The 26,365-nt window shown below is 50.6% G+C and overlaps 2 protein-coding genes across 4 annotated transcripts; both read right to left on the bottom strand.

Annotated features, from left to right (window-relative positions):
* Nucleotides 1–2,547: 2,547 nt before the first annotated feature.
* On the bottom strand, nucleotides 2,548–26,024 carry LOC122388108 (exonuclease 3'-5' domain-containing protein 2-like). Of its 3 annotated transcripts, none has more exons than XM_043378908.1 (11): nucleotides 25,978–26,024; nucleotides 19,432–19,624; nucleotides 18,655–18,814; nucleotides 16,011–16,274; nucleotides 15,522–15,671; nucleotides 6,605–6,813; nucleotides 6,134–6,254; nucleotides 5,726–5,816; nucleotides 5,135–5,277; nucleotides 4,658–4,833; nucleotides 2,548–4,326 (listed from the first exon to the last, which is right to left on the bottom strand). In XM_043378908.1, exons 2-11 carry the CDS (start codon nucleotides 19,620–19,622, stop codon nucleotides 3,774–3,776), a joined length of 2,058 nt encoding a protein of 685 aa, XP_043234843.1. In that variant the 5' UTR covers nucleotides 19,623–19,624; nucleotides 25,978–26,024; the 3' UTR covers nucleotides 2,548–3,773. The 3 variants fall into 3 exon arrangements, with proteins under 3 accessions (XP_043234843.1, XP_043234842.1, XP_043234844.1); XM_043378907.1 differs by having other exon boundaries at nucleotides 25,854–26,016; XM_043378909.1 differs by having other exon boundaries at nucleotides 5,726–5,810; nucleotides 25,854–26,002.
* Nucleotides 20,196–22,029, bottom strand: LOC122388110 (3-hydroxybutyrate dehydrogenase type 2-like). The gene is made up of 2 exons (XM_043378910.1): nucleotides 21,782–22,029; nucleotides 20,196–21,576 (listed from the first exon to the last, which is right to left on the bottom strand). Exon 2 carries the CDS (start codon nucleotides 21,527–21,529, stop codon nucleotides 20,789–20,791), a length of 741 nt encoding a protein of 246 aa, XP_043234845.1. The 5' UTR covers nucleotides 21,530–21,576; nucleotides 21,782–22,029; the 3' UTR covers nucleotides 20,196–20,788.
* Nucleotides 26,025–26,365: the final 341 nt, after the last annotated feature.

The following is a 26,365-nucleotide window of genomic DNA, read 5'->3' as shown; positions in this document are numbered from 1 at the left end:
CGGGCTTTTGCCCAAGTGTGGGACGGAAAACGATCTCTTCTAAAAGGATCACAATAAGATATTTTTGACCGACTTAGCCTTGGCCGATTTTCTGAGGCGCCCACCTAAAGGATAAGGTTGCAATCGGAATGAGTTGTTCCCCTCTGTCTTCTGTCTTCCATAGTCCTTTCCGTATCGCAGTGCACTATACCGCTACTCGGTACAAGCGTACCAGGATTGTCGCACCCCTACGTTTTTACTGACTCACTATGCCACGTAACTATCTGCACTGACAAAGATGATGCTAGCAGTATCCGAGCACTTTGCTCAAACCGAAGTGAAAACCTTCGAACAATTTAAGCCCGGTTACCGAAGAAAATAGAGCATACGCATCAGCAAATGAAAAGGAAAAGGGGTGCTAAAACGCAATGGCGAATCCTACCATAAATGTTCCAATGACAACTTGACGCGAGTTGTCACGAAGGACTCATCCAACCACCGCACTGGAGAAGCCAGCAGGGCATCAACTCTAACCAACGTGCTCTGCAGCACGTGCTCTGAGCTCGCCTCCACCTGGTCAAAGACAAACTCAGCTCATTGCTCAACCATCACGACCTGCCGAACTTTCGCCCGGCGATGTCCAGTCTCCGTGCAGGGAGCGGAAGGGGGGGGGGGGGGACTCGCACGCTCTGACTCATCTCCGTACCTGTGGCGCGCACGGGACCTTTCTCCGGCCTTGACACTGACCCCGCGCGCGGCCGCCGCGGGCTCTCCAACAGAACTGATTGGCCAACTGTGCGCGCAGACTGCACACGCGCGGAGAAAGCTGTCCGGCTCCGTGTTTGTCCGCCGGAGATCCGGGATTGCGGACCGGATCCGGGGACCGGAGGGAGGACCCGGAGCCCTCCCCTCACTCGCTCGGAGGGTGTGCTGTCCCCCGGTAGATGCCTCCCCCGCCGTGAGGACGTGTGTTGTGTGTGGTGGGGTGGCTGGGATTCCCCGGGTCATAGGGTGACAGGGTGACACTATGCACATTGGACAGAGAGACTGGCCGGTGGCCAGGCTATGTGTGGAACACAGGCGATTACGCAACTATCGCAAATAAATTTGTACTTGCATTCGGGAAAGCGGCGTCACTATTAGTGGTGTCAATTTCAGAAAACGTATGTCCAAAGTCCGTCCAATGTCCAATGCTTACGTTGATTGTCCGTCCAAAAATGTCCAAGCCAGCCATTTGTCCAAAGATGTCCGACACCTACGCAATAGTTTACACTCAACACTGTTATTTAATTTGCTTTTCATGTACCGTTACAAGCTCAAAAGTGTTAATCATATCTAAAGCTGAGCTTTCTAATAGCCAATCAATGTTAAACACGACTACTTTTTAAAAATATTGAGGTGTAGCAAGCGATTGTCCAAAGTTGTCCAAAGCCTGCTGTCATTGTCCAACCGAATTCCGAATTGGACATTGGACAAAATCGGAATTCCGTTCCGATTGACACCACTAGTCACTATAGTCTATGAGTTTATTTATTCATGGAAGTGATAGTAACGGGCTTTTGTTTACGTGTAAGATGCAGCTGACTAAACTTATGAAGAAACTGAAGGTCGTTTAGGAAAATAATGGCTGAATAATCCAACATTCCGTCGTTACTGCAAAGATTTGTTGGCATAGTCACACTTCACGGTTCGTCTCCTTCCGAATGGCTATTACGTGCGTAAGTCGATGCACCAGTGGGACCTTCGCAATGCCTACAACTACACAGTGTTTCATTTTTCAGCCTTTTTGGTGGCAAATCACACCTAATGGGGAAAATATTTTCATCCCTAAAATATGAATGACCAACTTTACTTCATCTCTAGAAAGAGTTTCATGTATTCCCAACAGCCAGTTCACTTGTCACTTGACAGTTGATGCACCCACATCCTTTTGTTCCACACCCTGTCAAGATCCTGACATGAAATCCTGGTTTATCAGTTAGCATAAAAATTGGCATTACACCATTTTGCAAAAATACTGCAGTTATTTACTTTCTTTTTTTTCATCCTAGGATTTTTTCCTTCATCGGCACACCCAACCAATATCCAATTTTAGAACACTGCAACTATTTACATGCCACGAAATCGACCCTCTGGTCGACGAACGCGGGCTTCTCTCCGCTGGCTGCAGGAGGCCGTTCCAAAGTCACGATCCACTGTCACAATCGCCAGGATCAGGATGGACTACCTATATTTGCCGCGTGTGCTGTTGAGACTTCATAACATCACATCATACTGTCGTGAGCGGTGAGCACAGAGTGTTGTCCGTCAGTGATGCTAGCGAAAAACGCCTGAGTCACCACTTTCACTACATGACCAATCGCAAATGTTGTTTTTACATAGTGTTCTCGTGTATCGTTTACATATACAGGATCACGTTACTCAAGGGTAATAGGGCGTCGCATTCCTAATTGAATTTTGGTGCGTGGATAACATGTGTTATTGCCTTTAAATGTGATATACATAGCTGTGAGCGAAACTGACTCGGAGAATAGCATAGGCCGTAGGTAATCACCACAAAGATAGGGAAAAGCATATAAATCACAATTTATTATGACTTACGCGAAATTAAACTCCAGCAATCACAAATCAACAGGTACAAAAACGGGCTGACGATCCCATATCACAAACGTGCTCTGCAACAAACTGCCGGATCAGATCACCACGGTCTCGAGGTATATCTAGTCATGATCAGCTGTCGCAACTGCGCCACTTTCCGCCGCCTTTCTCTGACGCCGCTGCACAATCTAACGATAAGAGCGGAGGGGGAGAGCGAAACTCCGTGACGGGGTTTCATCACGGATCACGGGACAACCGTGAACGATACGGGTCCACCGGGCCGACGGACCCCGCACGAGCTAAAAACGCCGAGCCGAGACGACCGTGTGGCGAATTTGGTCACAACAAGCAATCAATGGCGTGTGAGGATTGTCATCATTACCATAAAGAGGTAGGTGTTGCGTGGCTTCATGGATCGTGGATATTGCCTTGCAGCAATAGCCTTGCAGCAATATCACGAAAACAAAATGAATCGGGAATAAAACAGATGATGTGATCATGGGTGATCTCTGACAAAGGCAGTGTGCTAATATGATTAAAAACAGTCGAATTTTGTGATTGTCGCACACATCAAACACCAATGATCACAGCAATGCATTGCAAAAGGTAAGAATGTGGATAGCTGATTAAAAATGTCTGAAGAGCAGTCGATGAAAAACACAAGCCAGCGACACAACGACCCACTCATATGTCGATGAAATCGACAAGTCAAGCACCACCAGATTAAACCTGGACCAGGGTTGGCAAAGCACTTCTCAGGACCGTCTCAGTTGTTATGCGGGATAGAGCACGCGACAGTGACCCTTCCCAACCGCACCCAGTCAGGCGACTAACTACCAATTAGGACATCACAAGAGGCGACGTGCGCCACTGCACCACAGGCGTTGAACGGTACTCCTGTACTACCCAAGCTAGTGGGTACTAAAAGCAAGACTGGTTCCAACTCTGCGGACGCTAACCTAGCCTAAATGATGTCCTGCGTTTGCTGTAACAGCAACAGCGGCACGATCCATCCCATCCCATCTCGATACCCTGTTTCACACCCTCTCCCTCTCTCGAGGACGGACTTACCGAAAGCGGCTGTGACGCTGACTGCTGAGCGTGCCGGTCAATCGGGACACGTTAGTCACTGGAACATGAACACCTTCCTGACGACACCGCACGTCGCCACGGGTCCACCGCGTCAGTGGCGCCGCCTAGGTGCTGGCGGCGCCTCCGTAACCGTTCACTGTTCTCTTGTCCTTCTCTTCAACTCCCTCTACTGTTACCTGTACGTCAACCTCACCCTCCACCTCCACCTCAACATCTTCCCCATCATCTTCCAGTTCCTCATCTTCATCTTCTAGCTCTACATCCACTTCTCCATCCTCTTCCACATCTATCTCCTCTCCACCATCTTCGGTCTCAACATCCTGCCCATCTTCCTCTTCCTCCCTCTCCCTCACACGCCCGGCGCCCGGTCCCAGCCCCATCACCGGGCCCTCGTCCTTCTCATCCCAGTACTCCGACCCAATACACCGCCTCCAAATATCCTCTCTCACTCGCAGCGGCCAGTCAGCGCGTCGGATCTTCCAGCGGATCTTGGCGTGGTTGTGGTCGACGCTCCAGAGCTCGGGCAGCCGGGCGGGCCGCATGGAGTCGAGGAAGTGCTGCCGCCAGCGGCGTTCTAGCTGGATGAGACCGCGGCCCGGCTGACAGAAGTGTCGGTAGACGGCCTCGCCGTGCGACATGTACTCCGAGTTCGGGTGGCTGCGGGAGTGGCAGAGAGGGACAGCATTAGAGACGGAGACACATTACGGGTGGTCGATGAACACATAAACACTTAGGTACTGGCAGGACAGAGTAAAGCATAGATGCCGTTTGAGATCACTGGGGAGATACCAATGACAAGGAAAATACAAAATATGTAGAGAAACTTCATTCATATTTCATTAAAAAATATTCTTTGCGCATTTTTTTCAGTTCGTTTACAAGCAAAGGAAAATTTGAGTGGCTAAATTCATGCATTTGCATGATTCATCGCTTAATTTACACATTGACGACCACCACAATTATTGAAGCTTGATGCAGCAGTACCCACTTGGTGCACATGTTGGCGGCGCTGTGGAGGATGTCGTCGGTGATGGTGCTGACGCCGTAGTAGTCCCGCAGCACGCTCTCCAGCTCGGCGGCCCGCTGCGGCGGCAGCTTGTCGCGACTCTTGAGCAGCGCGCGGCCCGCTGACTTCACCTTCCGTAGCGCCTGGTCCTCCCGCACCTGCGATACAACGGAGAAAGTCACCGAGGGAGTTGTGGGGAACGTGAACGTCTTTCCTGAAGGGGCATTCTATTCGCATGCAAACTGACTCGACATGATCAGCACTGGGTTCTGACTATACTTCGTGTTACGAGAAGGGAAGCGGGCACGAGCCACCCCTTGGGGGGAATAAATGCGACGGAAGGGATGGTAGAAATTGCCTAAGCTGACCCTTTAAGATAATTTCATTTGGGAGATACTAAGACACAAGCGAATTATAACTGCAGAGAGAACTACGAGCTAATGCTCCCGTTCTTCCCACCTTAACGTCAGCCTCTGTTCCGATAGGAGCGTGACACTCCTCAGCCAGCCGCTGGCGCATCTTCAGGTCCAGGCTGTTACTCTCCTGGTGGCAGCTGACGCACATCAGCAGCACGTCGTGCGACTGGTGCGACTTCATTATCTCTGCGGATGAAGCAGGGCGGCGCGCGGCGCCAGTCAAACGCGTGGTAGAATAGGACACCAGACGAGACTGGGTGTTCGGTACAACTCACAGGACGGAAAATCTGGTAAGACTAGATTTCCGGTCGACTCTGGAACTGGTCGAGCTGGATAGAATTGCTCCGGCCGACACAGCGAATGAAGATACGAACCAGACTCCATACGAGTCTGTTAGATACGAACCAGTCAAGACTCGCCCTACCATTCGTCTGTAGCCTCAACTGATTCCGACACAAAGTGTGCCTACTGCGAGCATAATTTAGCGTTGCACAAGAGTAAATTTTCTCTTCAAATACAAATTATGCAATTATGCGTAGTAAAGACATGGCCTTATGTATTACAGAGTATCAGTGTGCTGGGAATATTACGCGAAAACGGGTATCGATCCGGGCGTTTCCCCAGTTGTACTCACCGGGGAAGTGTTTTCGGTACTCCTGCGGCACGATGTTCTTCCTGACGTAGCCGTCGCTGGCGCCACATCGCACACAGCAGTTGTCCTTCTCCTGACCGAGTGAGACAATCGTTGTCACAAGGAGAGAAGCAAACTCATCAATCTCACTCTAACAACCAGGAGAGTCATAGTGAGGGCGCGACAGATAATGAAGGCAAGTCCTCAACAGTGACCGACATACCAATTGGAAGCACAACACCTAAACAGATGGTTGTGTTATGTTTATCAACAGAATAACATGCTAAACCTCCTTTTCATAAAAAAACATAAAGCCAAGGCCATCGTCAAATCATTTGTCATCCACACAGCAGTCACACACTTTCTCAGAGACCAACAATAACATACCAACCGAGAAGCGTCTATCCTCACCTGCAGGTAGTAGTAGCCGTGGTTGCCCTCCTGCTGGGGCCGACCGGCCGGCTCGAACCGCAGTTTTACCACCAGGGGATCCTCCTGCACTATATCGCCCAGCCCCTTATACACGTACCACCTGGCAAGGCACGTAAGAGGGCAGCAGCGTCAGCAAGCAGCTCAGTAAATCACCAGGGTCACAGTACAGAGATGCATGCACTGACCTGTCAAAATATCAAAGCGCTTTGTTCAACTACTCGCGAAATTAAATGCTTTCATGACCGTTCAAAGGTGCGGAAACACTAGACAGCTCTGGGCATCTAGTTAGACAGCTCAGTCATGATCTACCATTCAAGACACTATTCATAAACTAGATTCCATCTGGATCGGACTGAGACACATATCACTGACAGTCACCGGGAACCGTCACCTCAAAATGTCACCACTCCTATGACCTCACTACCCTCCCGGCTCCCTCCCAGGTCCCACCTGGCCTTGGAGTTTTCCACCACACTGAGCGGCTGGTCGTCAGGCGCCAGCAGCCGGGCGTTGTCGTACAGCTGGCTCTTCCGCAGCTGGTATCCCGCAGACACCTGTTTGGACTGCTGGTAGGAGGTGGGTACCGTACGCGACCCGCCGCGGTTCGCTGGAGCGGGCGGCGGCGGCGGCGACACGGCAGGGTCGGCGTGCTGACGGGCCTGTGAGAGCAGAGAGGCGGAGGGGGAGACAGGGGAGTCAGGTATGCGTAAGAACTGGCGGACGGCGTATTTGGTTATCGACACTGCCGCATCGCATTTCCAGAAGCATGTAACTTAGCGGTAAACTTATGAATGCACTGCATCGAAAAAAAAAAACTTGGAGCCCAGCTTTACCGTAAAACCAGGTAGTCACGAGTGGTATGACATGACAACCAGGGCTAGGGAGTCGATGGATTTTCGGGTGACTCCGACTCCGACTCCGGCTTCAAAATCGACTCCGACTCAGACTCCAACTCCAGCTCCGACTCCGGACGTTTTTATTAAAATTCATACCTGCGCTGACCTCTCCTGATTGGTGCATTTCCTCGGCTCGTCGTGGGGTGGCGGCGGCGCGATGTTCAAAGTGGCTACGTGTCTATTGCGTGTTGAGCTGTCCGGATGGTCGCAGCTCGGTTGTGGCCGCCTTGACCGTGTTTTTTTTTTTTGCGCTCCCACCTACCCATCACTAGAAGTATTTTTTTTTTTACACGCACGACACCTGTAAATAAAGATGGGGTTTTCAATGAGCTGCCGGACATTGGTCACGTGACCATATTTTCCGTTTGACCTTGAGTTGGCACCAGATTTTGTCGACAGACGTGGCGCAGCGTATTTTACTGCATTATTTTAGATGCTAAATATTTAGACTGTGGTGGTAAATGATGCCGTGCAAATAATATTGAATCATCGGTGACATAGTTACCATTGATACTTGAATAGCATCAATAAAATGCAATTAATCTATTATTACTCTTCCATTGATTTTATTGTGTTTGCAGGCATAGGTAGAAACTGAACAGCTGAGCATGCAGCTTACAGTTGTTCTAAACAGTAGCGGCGGAACACCTTCAATTAAGGGGGGGGGGGCACTGCCGACTTTCGGTCCGATTCTTTCTGCATGCAACGCCCATAGGGCTAATGTTAAAATGCCAAAATTAAAGGGGGCACGGTGCCCCGGTGCCCTCCCCGTTCCGCCGCCCATGGTTCTATAACATAAATCAATGCTACTGATGGCTGCAAATTTGTTTCACTTATCTTTAATAACTGATGCCCTACCTTCATCTACCATTATCTGTAAGAATCTTGCATCAATCATCACCAGACATTTTTTTTACATACCTACGCCCCAGCCACGAGAGTGGGCGGGTACGACTCCCTCGCCCTAATTGAGCTAGCCTCGCGGGAAAAACAAGCATGTATGCCGTTACGGGACCGGGGACGCAGCGATTGATGCACGGTTAAAAAGTCTCAGGTCAACTGGCGGCCTCTGAGGCCTGAGGGTCAGGTCAAGTGCCCCGAGGGCCAAAATACGATTTCGGGTTTTGAGAAATAACATTGCCAAAAAACGGCGCAGAGTCGCGATTTTAGTACCATCATGTTTGTCATGCTCCGGTGCGTTAAAATCGTTCACTTTTGTTTGGGTGGGGTCAACATAAGGTGTTCACATCGGGTCAAAGCCAGGTCAGAGGCACTCAGGTCACGAACTTGGTCGGAGGAGGTTATATCGTATATAATTCGATTCGGTAGGTCTTCCCGAGTCTATTGGCGACTTTTCCGACTTGCCAGTTCAATTTAATCAGGAGTTATTGACGAAAAAAACTTGTGACCTTTGTGACGTCATAAATGACGTCACGCTAGGTTAAAGATGCAAAAGTGAAGCATTGGACATTGCAAGAATTGCATGAAATTGCGATTCCATGTGCTTGAGCTAGGTTTAGTTCATTCTCGGCGTCAAAATTACAGTTTCCATATTTTCCCCATTGACTTGTAATGGTGACGTCACGCGATCGGCCTGACCTCATGTGACCTCTAGGAGAAATCCGACATATACAAGTTTTGAGACTCCTAGAGGATACTAGATCCTGTAAGTATCATCTCGCTGTGACAGCTCCTCTGGCACCGAGGGCATTGCGAAGTTTCGGTATTTTGGGACTGTTGCAGAGGTTCACGTGTGACGTCATAAGTCAGTGATCTGACCTGAGACGGAAATGCAATTGGTTTCCAAAGATGCGTATGGAAGCAAAGATAAAAGTGTGCCAAATAGCAGCCCTCTAGCTGTAAGATGTTTTGAGCTATCGCCAAAAGTCGTGAGTGGAGCGCTACGGACTCCTCCGGTCGGCCGCCGGGGGTTAGGAGGCGTGCAGGGTATCGGAAAACCACCTGGTACTTTGCGAATTTTGCCGATAAAAATACGTTTCTTATGCCGACTTATAGCCCAAAGACTACTGAATCTCAAACCAGTCGTATCCTTGCACTAAATGGCTTGGTTTAGACACGATAGGTCTGAAAAGAAAAGGTCCCATGTATTCTCTATGGGCGCCGCGAGGCCGTTGGCACCAGAGTTTCGGGAAGTGCCCTCGCCACAACTGCACGTGCAGATTTGGTCACGTGACCAAGCGCATTTGCCGCCACTGTATTTGCATGGAGGAAGGATGTATACATTGTGGGGTTTTCCACAAAATGTGTTTTCCCCATTAGCCCCCCTCCCATTTTTTTTTTTTAGTTAGGACTTTTTCCGGGGATGGAATTGGACACACGACAGGTATTTGCGAGGTGGTGGTGGCATCAATGCGCCGCGTGACGGTAATAGCCCGATAGAATAGATGGCAATCTCTCTAGGGACTTTGAGCGTGTATGTTTTTTGCCGTGTTCGTTTGGGCTGAATAATGAATATACCTTGGTCGGATTGGTCGGATTGGTCGGACGTGTTTTGCAGCGCTCCTGTTTTTTGGTTATTTAATGCGGATATGGCAATCGGTGTAATATCAAATTGGTATGCTCTGAAAGAACATTAATTGTAGTACGCGATTGTACTAGAATCATACCGATTTAGTGGATTCTAAGCTGCTTAATCAGCGGTTTAACTCGTTAAAAATTTTGACCTAATTCGCTTGGCATTGATTTTCCTAGCCTTGCGAAAGTCGTGATTGGCTCTTGATTTTTCGTTGCAATTCTCGTGTTTTGCACGACAGAGCCCGTATGAAGCAAACCTCGACAGATAAAATACTGAAGAAATGAGCAACTCAGCTGGTTCTCAGAACATCACGATTGACGAACTTCTTTGCTTCGTTCAGAACAAGCTTGATACTTTACCACCAGATACCATTGTTCAGCTATGTGAGTCCACATTTAATGAAGCGGATGTAGAAGCATCAAAAAGGCTCTTATATGATATGTGTGCTGGAGCTGATACTTCCAGATTTAAGAAAAGACTTGGGAGGAAAAAAACTCAACAAAACTTAGAAGACATAATCAAACTGATGCAAGAGAAGGGAACAGACGTCCCCTTGTTTGTAGCCCGTGATCTACAAAAGCTGCCTCCGGTTTCTTTTGACAGTCTTGATGTCTCCTGTCTGCTAAGCCAGATCAAGAAAACGCAGTCAGAGCTTGATTTCCTGAAGGACAGTATGACCGCCCAACAGTGCGCCGTGCAGTCGCTCACGGAAGTGGTCGGCCAGGTCAAGCTCCAGACTGATCAGATCGTGAGCAACCAGAGTAAGACTGCTGTGACTGACCATGACGTTGCTGGTGCAATGTCTGCTCCTGTCGTCACAGTAGCCTCTACTTCAGAAGCTACGACTTCGACCTCGACTTCTTCGACCTCGACTGCTGCGACTGACATCACTTCAGCGCATACAGCTACTGCAAGAGCTGCTGCTGCTGTTTCCGGGAGTCAGCTAGCAACGGTCGCTGCCCATGACTCGCGCAACGCTTCGAACAGCTTCAACGACAGTTCTCCTAGTGATAAAGCTGAAGTGAGAAGGGGAGCTACTTCATATGCAGATGTCGTGTCATCTACAGCTAAGCGGGAGGAGGAGGAGGACTGGTTGACGATGAGACGTGTAAACGGTAAGCTAAAACCGGTTCCTGTGACTAAAAATGAGACTGCAGCGTCACCCAGCGCTAGTCCTTCCACAGCTGTGGGGAGGGCAACCAACGAATCCTCTGGGAGCGTAACTGGCGCGGCGAAAAACACTGGACTGTTAACAGTGGACAGTAGGTCCCATAGGAGAGCGCACCTTTTTGTGTCTAGATTCCACACGTCTGTGTCCCCTGAGATGGTCAAAACTTTCCTGATAGGAAAGCTGGGCGCAGATAGCGATGTTAGAGTTGAGAGCGTTCAAACTCGATATGACACATACAGGTCATTTCGTGTCAGCTGCAGATGTGAAGAGCCAAACACGCTAATACAGCCAGACTTATGGCCCGAGAACACCTATGTGAGAAGGTGGCGTGGGCCGATCACAAACGCTCAAAACCGGGCCACCATCAGCCCAAGCTCCTCATCCGCATGAGATTGGCTAGTTTCAATGTTCGAGGTCTCCCCAAAACTAGTAAAAGCCTATCGTTACGCCCTGATGTTGTTGATGTATTAGAGTGCGCGGACATAGCATGTGTTCAAGAAACGTGGTATTCAAAGCAGGAGCTAGGTCACCTGAATAGTCTTCATGAAGAATTTTATGGTTTTGGTTGTGCAACAGAAGATTTTAGAGATGGTATATGCACTGGTCATCCGTCTGGTGGTGTAGCTATCCTGTTTCGGAAGTCTATGGCAGCATTTGCGAAACCTATTGACTTAGAATTAGACTGGTGCTGTGCCCTTGAGATTTCTCTGCCCACAAAACGTCTCATCGTGCTTAATGTATATATGCCATTTCAGTGTCGTGAGAATACCGATAAGTATGCTGAACAGTTAGGAGTTTTAGAAAGTATCATCAGCGACCTTAACACCACATGCTTTCTAATTTTGGGTGACTGGAATGCTGATATGAAGGATTGCCCCAATAGCTTATTTGGCTCTGCCTTAGTGCAATTTTGTGATTCTAACAGCCTTCATTTATCATCACATGCGATGTTACCTGGCGACAGTTTTACGTATGTAAGCGACGCTTGGGGTACTCAATCATGGTTGGATCATGTTGTTGCCAGTAGCGATGCACATGCTGCTATTTCTGATATGGAAATTGGCGATCAGCCCTCATTAAGTGATCATTTGCCGCTATTGCTCAAAATGGATATCACACAGCTACCAGAGATGACTGCGGTTCAAAACGATGTGCAAAGTAGCACTAAGTGGGACCAGTTATCTCCTGAATCTCTTAAGATATACTCTGATAAATGTAAGGATTTGTTAACTAGTGTTGCAACTGATGCACCAGGCATAACATGTTCTGAACCGAACTGCACTTCAGAGGAACACAGGGCAGAGTGCATAGCGCTGTACGAACAAATATGTCGCGCCCTTTTGCAGGCAGAAAATTTTGTAAACGATGCTAGGGCCAGAAAGTCTTTCAAATGTGTCCCTGGATGGAATTACTATGTTTCTGACCTGTACAAAGAATCGAAAGACCTGTATCGACTTTGGCAAGAAGCAGGGAAACCTAAGCATGGCCCAGTGTTTGATGCCTACAGCAGAGGCAGGGCCAGGTGTAAGTATGCCATTCGTTTTGTTAAGAAAAATGAAAGTGTTTTGAGACGTGAAGCCATCGCCAAAAAGTTATGTGACAATGACTGTAAATCTTTTTGGAAAGAAATAAGATCGCTGAGTAACAGTAGTACTCCCCTACCATCAGTGATTGACGGTGTGTGTGGTGAGGGTGAGATTGCTGACTTTTGGGGGAAACATTTCTCCAGCCTTCTCAATTCGATGCCGTCATCAGATGGTACGCTCTGGGAAGAGGACAGGGAATCGTCTGTAGGTGATATCAGAGTGTCCGAAGGCGAGATTCAGGATGCTGTCCAAAAAATGAAGTGTGGGAAAGCTAGTGGGATTGATGGTTTACAGGCCGAAAACTTGAAATATGCGGGGAAAAGTTTATCGTCAAAGTTATCCGCTTGCTTCACAGCACTACTTATGCACGGCATTCTCCCAGAATCAATGATGGCGGTGGTCCTGGTGCCGATTATCAAGGATAAAGCTGGTAAGGTCACTGCAAAAGATAACTACCGACCCGTTGCGCTAGCTAGCGTAATGAGTAAAGCGCTAGAACTAATCCTTTTGGAACGGATGGAGGACCACCTGTTGACAGCCTCCAATCAGTTTGGCTTCAAAAAGGGAATGGGAACTGACCAGTGCATATACCTCCTGAAACAGTCTATTGATCTGTACAAGTCCATGAATGGCAGTGTATTTATGTGTTTCTTGGATTCAAGCAAGGCATTCGATCGTGTACAGCATAAAAGGCTTTTCGACATTCTTCGAGACAGAGCAGTCCCAATATACATTGTTCGTGTACTCGTGTACTGGTACGCCCGTCAGGAAATGTGTGTCCGGTGGGGTGGTGCCATTTCCTTTAAATTTAGGGTATCGAACGGTGTAAGGCAGGGTGGCATATTGTCCCCATATCTGTTTAATGTGTATATGGACGGTCTGAGTTCTTTGTTAAATAGACAGAATGTAGGTTGCTGGGTAGGGGATGCGAAAATCAATCATCTGATGTACGCAGATGATGTAGTATTGTTATCACCGTCGGTTGCAGGGTTGAGCAAACTGATTTCATTGTGTGGAGAATTCGGAAAAACTTGCAATATTTTGTACAATGCAAAGAAAAGTGTTGTACTGGCTTGTCGCTCTAAACACATGAAAGATTTGATATTGCCAAGGTTGTTCATTGAAGGTGTTCCTCTAAAGGAGGTTGATCATGTAAAGTACTTAGGGCATATCATCAGTAATCATGCTTACTCAGATGACCTTGACATAGATCGGCAGTGTAAACAAATGTACAAACAGGGGAATGTGCTGATTCGTCGTTTTCACATGTGCTCGGTAGCAGCAAAGGTGCGTCTCTTTACAGCGTTTTGTTCATCTATGTACACTGCACACTTGTGGTCAAATTATCGCCAGTGTATGTTGCGCCGGCTGATGGTGGCTTACCATACGGTATTGAAAACTATGCTAGGCATTTCTAGGTACGAGAGTTCTTCTCACACATGTGTCGTGCACCGTGTTCCTCATTGTGCCGTTCTCATCAGACAGCGCATCTACAACTTCATGTGCAGGCTGAGTACATGTGATAGTGAGCTGGTAAAAAAGACTGAAAATTCGAGTGTAAAATACCGTTCTCGCCTGAGGCGCCACTGGCAACAGCAACTGTACGTTCATTTTAGCACATAGCTCTGCGCGAGTGCTGAAACAGGCCCGAATGATTGTTTGTGTGACATTTGGTTGTCTTGCCACTGCACTGACTGAAATCATCAGTAGTTAAGAGTATGGACCCAGAGTCTGAAATAAAGCTTATCTATCTATCTATCTATCTATCTATACCAATAGCCCCTGTTTGTACAGCTACGGTGTTTTAACCCTCGCATGTGTAGGGGGGGGGTCGGATGGACCCCCCCATGGTTTTTCGCGAATAACTCGCGTAAAAAGCGGCCGATCGCGACGAAACTTTCAGTACCCTCGCATTGATCAATTTTACACCTACCCTGAAAATTTCATGGCCCTGACCCGAATGACCTTTGACCTGTGACCTCTTTTCCGAGACCATGTTTGGCCGGAATCGCGATTTCGCGTATGTCGGCTCGCACTAGCCGCGCGTTTGCAAGCTTTTCGTGGTTTCAAACGTTCAAACATGTAATTTGATGTTACTCCCGTGGGTGTCAAGGTCACCTGAAGGTCAGGTCAGGTCATTGACCTTTGGTGACCTCGGGTGACCTCGGTTCACTTTTTCGAGTTTTACATGTTTCTAGGCTAGTTTTTGGAGCTGAATTCGAATTTAGCAACCATTTGAACATTTACGAAGTAGTTTTGGTGACTTCGTAACTTGTTACGAAGCTGTCAGAGGCGGTTGACACGTACTACGAATACCCGTCACGACGCCTACTGGTTGACCTGACCTGACCTGACCCGACCTGGTCTAAATGCTTCAAGACATCATCTGTGATCAAAACTAACACGATATTCGTGATCAGCACCCCGAAAAACCCATTAGAAGCCACACTTTACGACTTTCTAACAGGTCCCGATTTTCCCGACTTTGGGTCATTGACCTGACCTGGAAGGTCAACCAATGACCTTAAAATTGGGTATCATCGGCTTCCTCTCGTCACGGGCAACACGCTCGTTTTTTCCGCGAAGCTCTAGCTCGATCAGGGGCCAAACGGCAAGGGGGGGGGGGTCCAACCGACCCCCCCCCCCCCCTACACATTAGAAGCTGGCAAACGCCGCACACATGCGAGGGTTAATGTCAGGTGCTAGGTGGTGTGGGTACTGGGTGTCACGCGATGGTTTACTTCCACGGAGTAGTCTAATTCTCTCGTTAATGTTTGCTGGCAGCTCGAAGGAAAAGCGTAAAAAATCTTTGATTTCGAAAGGTCAACGAGCGTAGGATCGCCCAGTAAACAGGTGCAGGGCATGACGTTGAGCCACGCAGCGTTAACTCTAACTCCGGAGTCGGAGTCGGTAAGATTTTTGGCGACTCCGACTCCGACTCCGGGCGGAACTGTGGTCTCCGACCGACTCCAACTCCGACTCAGACTCCGCAGCCCTGATGACAACCTTCTTAGTCTAACTCATACGCTAACAAAACCAGTACACCTTTAGCTGGGGCTTACTGTTCTATCACCTAGGAGTTCACCTGCGCTCAGTACCCCTCTATCGAATTAAACCCCTTCCCAGCCACCAATTGCAGCCTGCTCAGCGGCTTCCTTGATCTTTCGCCGGTCCTCACCGCGTGGCTGGGCTTGTACTTGCAGTCGACCAGGCCCTGGCAGGCAGAGAGCACGCGCGGCCACGTACTCCGAGTCAGCTCCGGTACTTTGGGCTCGAGCAGGGCACGGAACAGCAGCGCGCCCACCAGAGCGTCGTCCGCGGCGTACTCCTGAGGGAAGAACAACTGATTAATGGACGACACAGAAAACGGGTGGGTCCAGGAACAGGAGTCGATGGACGGGAAACGGACAGAAAACGGATGGTCGGACAAAAGGAAGAAGGAAAGAAACCAGACGGACGGGTAACTGGAAGATTATGAGAGGAGACGCCAGTCAAGAAAAGGTAGTGATTTGTGATCATGCTGAAACTGACAAAAATAAATTTTAAAAAAGTGGGAGACAGTCCTAAGTTTTATAAGCACAATGAGTCGCCCTTGGGAACACCACTTCCCTCCCCTTTGGCGCCACGGTCCCCTTCCTTTCGGTCCACCGCTCCGCTCCACACTGACCTGTTGGTCGGCGCTGAGCGCGTCCGCCTCCCAGTTGCTGCAGCGCAGGCGGCGGCCCTTGCTCAGATGAACTCCCAGTAGATGTTGGGCCAGCGCGGCCAGGCCGGGCCGGCGCAGCAGGCGCGCTTTGTCCGGGTGCCGGCCGGCCAGGTGACGCAGGTCGACACAGCCGCGCACCGGCGCCGCGTGGTCCGCGAGCAGCAGCGCGCCGTCCTCCAGACAGGCGACGCCCACCTTCAGCACCGAGCGGTCCCGCAGCAGCGACTGGGGGAGGGGAGAGGGAGGCGTCAGCACCGCGCGGTCCCGCAGCAGCGACTGGGGAGGGGAGAGGGAGGCGTCAGCACGGGAAAGTCCCGCAGCAGAGACTGGGGGAGGGGAGAGGGAGGCGTCAGCACGGGAGGGTCCCGCAGCAGAGACTGGGGAGGGGAGAGGGAGGCGTCAGCACGGGAAGGTCCCGCAGCAGCGACTGGGGAGGGGAGAGGGAGGCGTCAGCACGGGAAGGTCCCGCAGCAGCGACTGGGGGAGGGGAGAGGGAGGCGTCAGCACGGGAAGGTCCTGCAGCAGAGACTGGGGGAGGGGAGAGGGAGGCGTCAGCACGGGAGGGCCCCGCAGCAGAGACTGGGGGAGGGGAGAGGGAGGGGTCAGCACGGGAGGGTCCCGCAGCAGAGACTGGGGGAGGAGAGAGGGAGGCGTCAGCACGGGAAGGTCCCGCAGCAGCGACTGGGGGAGGGGAGAGGGAGGCGTCAGCACGGGAAGGTCCTGCAGCAGAGACTGGGGGAGGGGAGAGGGAGGCGTCAGCACGGGAGGGTCCCGCAGCAGCGACTGGGGGAGGGGAGAGGGAGGCGTCAGCACGGGAGGGTCCCGCAGCAGAGACTGGGGAGGGGAGAGGGAGGCGTCAGCACGGGAAGGTCCCGCAGCAGCGACTGGGGAGGGGAGAGGGAGGCGTCAGCACGGGAAGGTCCTGCAGCAGAGACTGGGGGAGGGGAGAGGGAGGCGTCAGCACGGGAGGGTCCCGCAGCAGCGACTGGGGGAGTGAAGAGGGAGGCGTCAGCACGGGAAGGTCCCGCAGCAGCGACTGGGGGAGGGGAGAGGGAGGGGTCAGCACCGAGTGGTCCCGCAGCAGAGACTGGGGAGGGGAGAGGGAGGCGTCAGCACGGGAAGGTCCCGCAGCAGCGACTGGGGAGGGGAGAGGGAGGCGTCAGCACGGGAAGGTCCTGCAGCAGAGACTGGGGGAGGAGAGAGGGAGGCGTCAGCACGGGAAGGTCCTGCAGCAGAGACTGGGGGAGGGGAGAGGGAGGCGTCAGCACGGGAGGGTCCCGCAGCAGCGACTGGGGGAGGGGAGAGGGAGGCGTCAGCACGGGAGGGTCCCGCAGCAGAGACTGGGGAGGGGAGAGGGAGGCGTCAGCACGGGAGGGTCCCGCAGCAGCGACTGGGGGAGGGAAGAGGGAGGCGTCAGCACGGGAAGGTCCCGCAGCAGCGACTGGGGGAGGGGAGAGGGAGGGGTCAGCACCGAGTGGTCCCGCAGCAGAGACTGGGGAGGGGAGAGGGAGGCGTCAGCACGGGAAGGTCCCGCAGCAGCGACTGGGGAGGGGAGAGGGAGGCGTCAGCACGGGAAGGTCCTGCAGCAGAGACTGGGGGAGGAGAGAGGGAGGCGTCAGCACGGGAAGGTCCTGCAGCAGGGACTGGGGGAGGGGAGAGGGAGGCGTCAGCACGGGAGGGTCCCGCAGCAGCGACTGGGGGAGGGGAGAGGGAGGGGTCAGCACCGAGTGGTCCCGCAGCAGAGACTGGGGGAGGGGAGAGGGAGGCGTCAGCACGGGAGGGTCCCGCAGCAGAGACTGGGGAGGGGAGAGGGAGGGGTCAGCACCGAGTGGTCCCGCAGCAGAGACTGGGGAGGGGAGAGGGAGGGGTCAGCACCGAGTGGTCCCGCAGCAGAGACTGGGCGAGGGGAGAGGGAGGCGTCAGCACGGGAAGGTCCTGCAGCAGAGACTGGGGAGGGGAGAGGGAGGCGTCAGCACGGGAAGGTCCCGCAGCAGCGACTGGGGGAGGGGAGAGGGAGGGGTCAGCACCGAGTGGTCCCGCAGCAGAGACTGGGGGAGGGGAGAGGGAGGCGTCAGCACGGGAGGGTCCCGCAGCAGAGACTGGGGAGGGGAGAGGGAGGCGTCAGCACGGGAAGGTCCCGCAGCAGCGACTGGGGGAGGGGAGAGGGAGGGGTCAGCACCGAGTGGTCCCGCAGCAGAGACTGGGGGAGGGGAGAGGGAGGCGTCAGCACGGGAAGATCCCGCAGCAGAGACTGGGGGAGGGGAGAGGGAGGGGTCAGCACCGAGTGGTCCCGCAGCAGAGACTGGGGGAGGGGAGAGGGAGGGGTCAGCACCGAGTGGTCCCGCAGCAGCCATTGAGCAGTCAGCAGAGGCAGAGCAATCTATAGTCAGCACACCCGGAACATTACATATAAACAGCCCGCGGTATGCTGGCAAAAAGTCCACCCACTCCAACACTGTGCCACGCCCCCCCCCCCCCACACTGTGTAATCTTCTCCCGTCTCCCTCCCTGTCTCGAACCCCCACCCCCCTCTCTCCCCCCTCTCTCTCTCTCTCTCTCCCTCCCCCCCCCCCTCTCTCTCTCTCTCTCCCTCTCTCTCTCTCACCCGCAGGTCCTCTGGCAGATCCGGTAGCCGACAGAGCCGCACCAGCACACACAGTCCATCCAGGGTGGCCAGCTGGAGGAGCGCCACCGGCCGCCGCCGACCGCCCGGCTCCGTCACCCACTCGCAGTCCAGGCCCAGTACGGGCGTCTCGGAGCACCGGCTGAGAACGAGAGCAGGATGGAGGCAGGGTCAGAGCATATGGCACATACCATACTGCTGATCCGCCACCGCGGCGGGATCCCAACATAGTAGCGGCGGGGACGTGCAAGGAAAACTGATATGCGAGAAGAGGCAAGAAAGCACGGGTCAGTAGAGCATTTATGCACTGAATAAATGCATACATACCATAAATGCATACATACCACTACCCCTAAACACCGCAAAACGATAAATGTACGAGATGCCTCGTACGAAATGCCTCGTATATACGAGATCTTTGGTACATCTAGGCGAGAATGAAAACAAATAACACTTTAGAGGCCGTCCCACACTGGACCTCGAGTTTGCGGGTTTTGAGTTTGCGGGCATAATACTAATTCATAGTGATTAGACCGTTCCCTTATGGTAACTTCATGAATGCAGTGAAGCCGGTACACCTTCGGAAAATTACATATAGTCGCAAAATCAGCGCAACGAACCGAAATTCGACTCCAACGAAAAACCCGCAAGCCTCGCAGAACTCGCTGCGAGGAAAATCGAAAGTTGACTCAAAATCAACTATTGGAATGCGATGCAAGGTCGCTCGCAAGCTAAACACATTCGGCAGCAGTAACTCACGCTCTCAGCTCCCGTCCGACGGTCGACCACTGATCGGTAGAGTCCACCACCACGATCCTCTTCTCCGGGAGCGCCCGGAGCGGGCGGGGGCGGGGGCGGCGCCACAGCCAGACGGCCGCCAGAGACGCCACTGCCGCCGCCGCCGCCGCCAGAAGCGTCGAGCGACGCACAGGCGCAGGGTCAGCCGACATCTCTGGAAAGCGAGGGACGGAGGGTCAGGGAAAGAGGCGGTGTGAGGGTGCACAATCTCTGTGTACACAACTGTATGTCTTCTGAGCGTTGGAGCATTTCAGAAGTTTGCGTTGAATTATCCGAGCAATGCTCTGTTTATTTGGTTTGATTGTTGGGGTTTACGGGCGCGTCGACGGCGACCTCATTACCCAACCATTGTTTATCGGGGCTATGCTTGCTAACCGACTGTAATGGCGAGGCAAGAGCAAGGCGTAACAAAGCGCATCATAGCTCTTATGGGCATTTGGCAGCATTTGTGCTACAATTTTCTATGACTTTATCACGAAATTCATTTGGGTCTGTAGTTTGTAGATGCCAACCACCCCTGTTCAGTATTTTTGTCCTTAGGCCACAACTGTAATTCCAAACTCATTATTACTCATTCCTCATTACAACACTTACTCTCTTATTACTCCCTTCTTACTCATTATTTATTACTTATTACTTATTCATTACTCATTAAAGCACGACAATTACTCATTAGCGCGGGATCCAGGTTAGGTACCATCCGGCACGTAACGGCATAAGTCACATAAAGTCCGTTGTTTATTTTTTTTTTTTGCACATAAGTCATCACATTACAGCGACAAACAATAATACGGACACTGATCGCTAATGCCGAGTCCCAGCTTATTTTTTCGTGACCTCATCAGTATTTGCTACACAGCCCGTGGATTCCGAACATTATTACACGACGTTCGTTCAAGACATCACATTCCCATCGGGTGCAGAATTCTGCCAAAAAAAGTTCGTAGTTCTGTACTTTGTATCTCCTGACAAACCCGACTATCCAGCATTTCCTGTGCTGAGCATACGGGATTTCCTTGACTGAATCTACGTGACCCCAGTGTAGCCGAGCCTGTGTATTTCCTATGAGCTGAACTTCATCTGCGTACCGATTTCCCGCAAAACCCGACAAAACGCGGGTCACGCGAGTAGGATCCCGCATACTGTAGCCAGACCTTTAGGTTGTTGGCACATAGAACAACCCTTGCTCTATCAAATACCTCGCAACCTTCTTATATTTCACTTTCCGTCGTTGATACCAGAACGTGTCATTGCCGCATAAAGGTGATAACACGTCACACGCCTACCATCCTCTCCGTGCCAGCTCTCAGCCCGTCCATCACATGGACCAGCCACCGTCCACCACCATCGACGCCCCGGTGGTGAACGAGCTCTCATCCGAGGCCAGGTAAACCACCATCCAGGCAATCTCATCAGCCGTCCCCACTCGGCCCATCGGCTGGCGCGCCTCGAACTGAGCACGGGCCCGCTGCGGGTCATGGCTGGCCGCCACCCGGCCGCGCCAGCTGGGGGTGTCCACTGTGCCCGGACAGATACAGTTGCAGCGGATCCCATCAGCGACTGTGTCGGCGGCCAGACACTTGGTCAGGCCCACCACGGCAGCCTTGCTGGCACCGTAGGCCAGTCGCCTGGGCACGCCCTTCAGACCGGCCACTGAAGCCATGTTGATGATGCTACCGGCCCGACGACGACGGAAGGCCGGCAGAAAGGCGCGGCACAGCCAGAACATGGAGCGCACGTTGAGGTCGAACGTCTGCTGCCAGACGTCGTCCGTCGTGTCGGCCGCGTCGCCGTCCGGCACGCAGCCGGCGCAGTTGAACAGCACGTCCACAGAGTCGGCCAGCTCGGCGGCCAGCGTCTCGATCTCGTCCCGTCGCAGGACGTCCAGTCTGCGGACGGTGACGGAAGGAGACTCGGTCGCTAGCTCGGCCAGCGCCGCCGCGTTCACGTCAGTGGCAATGACGACGGCACCCTCCGAGGCGCACAGCTGCGCGGAGCGGCGACCGATGCCCTGTGCAGCCGCCGTGATCAGCACTGTCTTGCCATCCAGACGGCCCATCGTGGCAGTGGGCAGTGAGCGAGGCTCAAGGTCAACTGCCAGTTGGTCTGCAAATAACAAATCACTGGTAATGAATGTTTGGAGAGCAGGACATCCGTGAACAGATTGACCTATTGGCTAGTAAAAGCTGCCTTTCAATCAAGTTTATTCTCCTAAACAGGGACAGGCTATGATCACTATCCACCAACAGAACGATACGCTACATTACAAGCCTAATGACATTTTTTCACCGATAGTCAAAAATGTACTCACCCAAAACGAGCACTCCAGCTCAGTAATGTCACCGGCAGCGACTTCGGACCGACACTGAGCAGAAACTCTGTCTCCAGCGACGGCCTCGGTCGGAGAGAGACCAAACAAACAATGGCCGCGGTCCGAGTACCGTCTGGCGCAGCGGCAGCGTACCAACGAACACACACGCTCGGAGCCAGGCGGGACCGGGCATCACCTCGATCATCAGATCCTGTATCCCTCGTACCTTTCAAAGTCACGGTACCACTCTGAAACCAACGGATGTCCAACGTTGTACATAACTTTATCATTTCGGTCAAGGTCGGGTCACAGCCTCTCAGGTCACGTAGTTGGTCGTAAAATGTCATGCTGCATTATATTTGATTCGGCATATCTTTCTGAGTCCATTGGCGGCTTTTCCGACTCGCTACCTTAATTTGATCGTGAATTATAGAAGAAAACTCCGCTGACCTTAGTGATACAATATAGACGTCATCAAGGCCGACAATGTACCTAAATGCTAAGCGTCAGACCTAGCAAAAAGCGTAAGCAATCATGATTTTACATGCTTGAGCAAGTGTTCGATAGCTTTGGGCGGCAAAATGACAGATTCTATTTCCTCCATCGACTTGTTAAAATGAGATCATCATTTCATGTGCTCTGGAGAGCCCCCCTACCCACCCACCCCCTCAGTCACTCGTGTTACGGAAAATACCCCAGTCATGCGCGGGTTAATCCGGCAGGCGGTGGGCCTCCCGGCCACCTTCCGCGCGGTGGGGGGGGGGGGGCATTTTTTTGCCCCCCCCCCGTATCTCCGAAACTGCTGAACGGATCCGGAAAATTCAAACGACGTTCGATAGTCCTGTCAAATTTGTCGAAGGCAACCAAATTTCTTTGACCTCGGGGTCACCGATGACGTCACAGGTCAGGTCAAAGATAAAATGTTTCACCGTTCACGGGTCTTCTAGGGAAAGCGCTATAACACCAAGTAAAACCCACTTTGTTGAAAATCAGCGATAGGGCGTCAGTTGTCTAGTACATGTGTTGCTATTAGAGGTCACTGGTCATACCAGGTCAGGTCACAGGTCAGGTCACCAAGGGTCACCACATGAACCCAACTTCACTAAGGTTGTGCGATGTATGTTTTATGGCCAATTTTCCATTTCCAACTCAATGGTGTTGGTTATAAGACCATCAGGTACGGTTTAGGTCACTTTCTGGTGGAGGTCAGGTCAAGGTCAGGTCAAGGTCAGGCCAAAAAAGGTCAAATTTCAAAGTTGTTAGTTTTGCATAAAATGGGTATTGATTCGATACAGCTCGTCACGGGGAGTCTAATGGTGGTCTTGGATTTGCGCTACGAGGTCTAGAATTGCTAAAAATTGAGTTTGAAAATTTGACGTCATCAATTTTGAATAGTTTTTTTTTTCGCTATAACTTGGCCAAAAAAAGAGGTATCGATCTCAAATTTGGTATGTAGATAGAAGGCGGTAGGGAATATCACATATATTCCGATTTTTTAAATTCAAAAAACTTTTCGGATTTTTCGGCTATTATATTAAAAAATTGATATTTGGGGGTCAAAATCCAAAAATTTCAAAAATCCTAGATAGCAGTTTTGTAGCCCACTTGATTCTACACCTTTTATGTCTGAAACATTTTTCTGTATCTCTAAAGCTGTAAGCCTGACAGCTCTTCCCGCGAAACCTTTTTTGGGTCGAAAATGGCAGAGATGACGTCACTCTGACGTCATTTACGGCCAACCTATCATAGCCTTTGGATTTTTTTTTTGTCACAATATGCAATAGCTATTCACGGGAGGGTACTGAAAGTTTGGTGACGATCGGCGCAGCGGTTCTGGAGATATATAGAAGAAAAAAACTAAAGGGGGGGGGGCAAAAAATGCGCCCCCCCCCCCCACCGCCTGGAAGGTTAACAATAACTTGCGGCGTTGGACGTGATGCTAATGAAAAGAGCCCGTGAAAGGCGTCAGTGAAATCGTTCCCAATTTTGTTTACGCCGTTCCCACAATAAGGAACGCTTGCAGCGCGAGCCAGTGTACAAGAGCATTCCCAAATTTGGGCACGCGACCCGGTGCCGGGTGGTGGACTGCTTTAGAAATAGGGAATCGATTTGAAACTACGATGGCCCTTACAATATCAAAGTCTTTCCCAACAATATTGAGACAAATATAAGGCAGTTCACGATCGTTTTATGTTTTTTGGATGTCATTTAACGGTTCTTCTTCTTGTTTCCAATAATGCCTCATGGCGTTCCCATATTTGGGTTTATTGTTCCCAAACATGGAAACGAAAATGCGTTCCCAAAAATGGGCACGCTTGACCATAGTTCCGCCTACTGACTCAGACTTTGCGTTTTGAAACATGATATGAGAACGGTGGTGATGTCATATGCTGCGGAACTTCACTTGCATTGCAATGTACTGAATAACTATCGACAGAACCGCAGCCGCTTACTCGGATCGGGCTTCGGTAAGAGTGAAAAACGAAGTTTTCCCAAAATTTGTTAGCAATTAATGCTTTCGTAATTCGTATGGACATTGGGTGCCAACTGCCAGCTGCCACCAGTGACGTCATCATAGTATGCTCATTTTTTAACCCGCGCCCCGTAGGGGAGGCATCGCCAACCCCCTGTCCTTTTCCGTCGATATCTCCCGGCTGGAGATATCGCCACTTAACTTTCAGGACCCCTCCGGGCATCAATTTTACACATTGTGACCAAAACAATTTTCCAGGGGCTATGATAGGCTGGCCACAAATGACGTCAGAATAACGTCATGTTCTGCCATTTTCGACCGAAAAAGACCTTCGCGAGAAGAGCTGTCAGGCCTACAGCTTTGAAGATACAGAAAAATGATCAAGACATTAAAGGTGTAGAATTGACAGGGCTACAAAACTGCTATTTCGGATTTTTGAAATTTTTGAGTTTTGATAAAAAAAGGCGATTTTTTGGATATATTAGCCAAAAAATCCAAAAAGTTTTTTTTTAGTTTGGAAAAACGGAATATATGTGATAATACCTACCGTCTTCTATCTAAATACCAAATTTCAGATCGATATCTCGTTTTTGGCCAAGTTATAGCGAAAAAAAAAACTGTTAAAAAATGATGACGTCAAATTTTCAAACTCAATTTTTGGCAATTCTAGACATCGTAGGGCAAAACAAAGACCACCATTGGACTCCCCGTGACGAGATGCATCGAATCGATACCGATTTTTTTGTGTGCAAAAATATCAACTTTGAAATTTGACCTTATATGACCTGACCTCGACCTGACCTTCACCAAAACGTGACCTAAGCTGGCCCCAAAGGCTGCCTGACCCACATAATCGCATTTGTCATGTAAAATGGACCATAAAACATGTATCACACGACACTTTCATATTGTGACCCCCAAGTGACCTGACCTCTGTGACTGACCTGACCTGGTATCAGTGACCTGAGATAGCGAAGTATGTGTTTGACGAACAATTACCATCAATGGTTTTCAATAACTTACCAATTTACTCGATTTCACAACACATTTCTTGAAATGCCTGTGAATGGTGAAAATCCGACCTTTGACCTGACCTGTGATGTCATCGGTTTGACCTAGGTCAATGAAATTTGGCCACAAGGTAGTTCCTGGGTGGGGCTATCAAACGCCATTTGAATTTTGAAAATCGGCCGGTAAATTTCTGAGATCTTAGGGGGGCCGTTTCGCCCCCCCCCCCCTACGGGTGGTAGGGTCCGCCGGTAGCCCTACGGGGCGCGGGTTTAGACACAACTCCCATGTATTTACCAAGCACAATTTGAAATTGATCATTTTCACAGTAAGAAATTCTTAGCCAGACTGAGACGCTGAATTTGACAAAACTCACGTGAGAGCTTCGATAATGAACTTGGGGAATCCTTTAGAATAAAACATACTATAACATTAAACATATAGCCTTGTTACTAACTACCAGGCTGATATCCGACCATGTAGGTATTTCAATATTTATTTTCTATCCTTTTGGTATAATGAATCAGAAATCAAACGGATAACTTCAACTTAGGTATCAATTTCAAAACAATCAGTTCGAATCTGAATTACCTGCGATGGCAATCAAGTACTCCTTTTCTTCCCCAGTTCTCCCTCTTAAAATATGCAAAAATATCAAGCAGAGTACCTATATACAAGTTGCATATAAAAACAAAAAAATCAAATAAAACACTACCTCCTAAAGTATGAAGAATCAAAACTCTCGCGTGGTTGTGGAACTTTACAAACAATGCGCAGCTGCGACAGGGATAATGAAGGTAGAGTATTTTTTCCCGTCCTAAATCACAAATAAGGAGCAGGATAGAGATTTGGTAGAGAACCACACTACATCAGAGATGTAGTGTAGTGTATACGGTCTTAGCGCACTATCATACAGTCTTGAGAAGAGAACCACAGTGCATATTAAATAAGAAGAGCATTCATTGCCTTTAAGAGCCCACGCCAATGATGCATGGTTTCGCGTGACTGTTGAAATTCTGGAGCGAATTCAGACCAAAAATAACCACCTGGTGAATTTCTGATGACAAAACTGGCAACTTTCTCACTCTCTCCCTTGACGCCCT

This window comes from Amphibalanus amphitrite, unplaced genomic scaffold (genome assembly GCF_019059575.1).
Source record: "Amphibalanus amphitrite isolate SeventyFive unplaced genomic scaffold, NRLGWU_Aamphi_draft 000308F_arrow, whole genome shotgun sequence".
NCBI lineage: Eukaryota > Metazoa > Arthropoda > Thecostraca > Balanomorpha > Balanidae > Amphibalanus > Amphibalanus amphitrite.
Note: the sequence above shows the minus strand (reverse complement) of the source record. Positions and strands in the feature narration are given on the sequence as shown.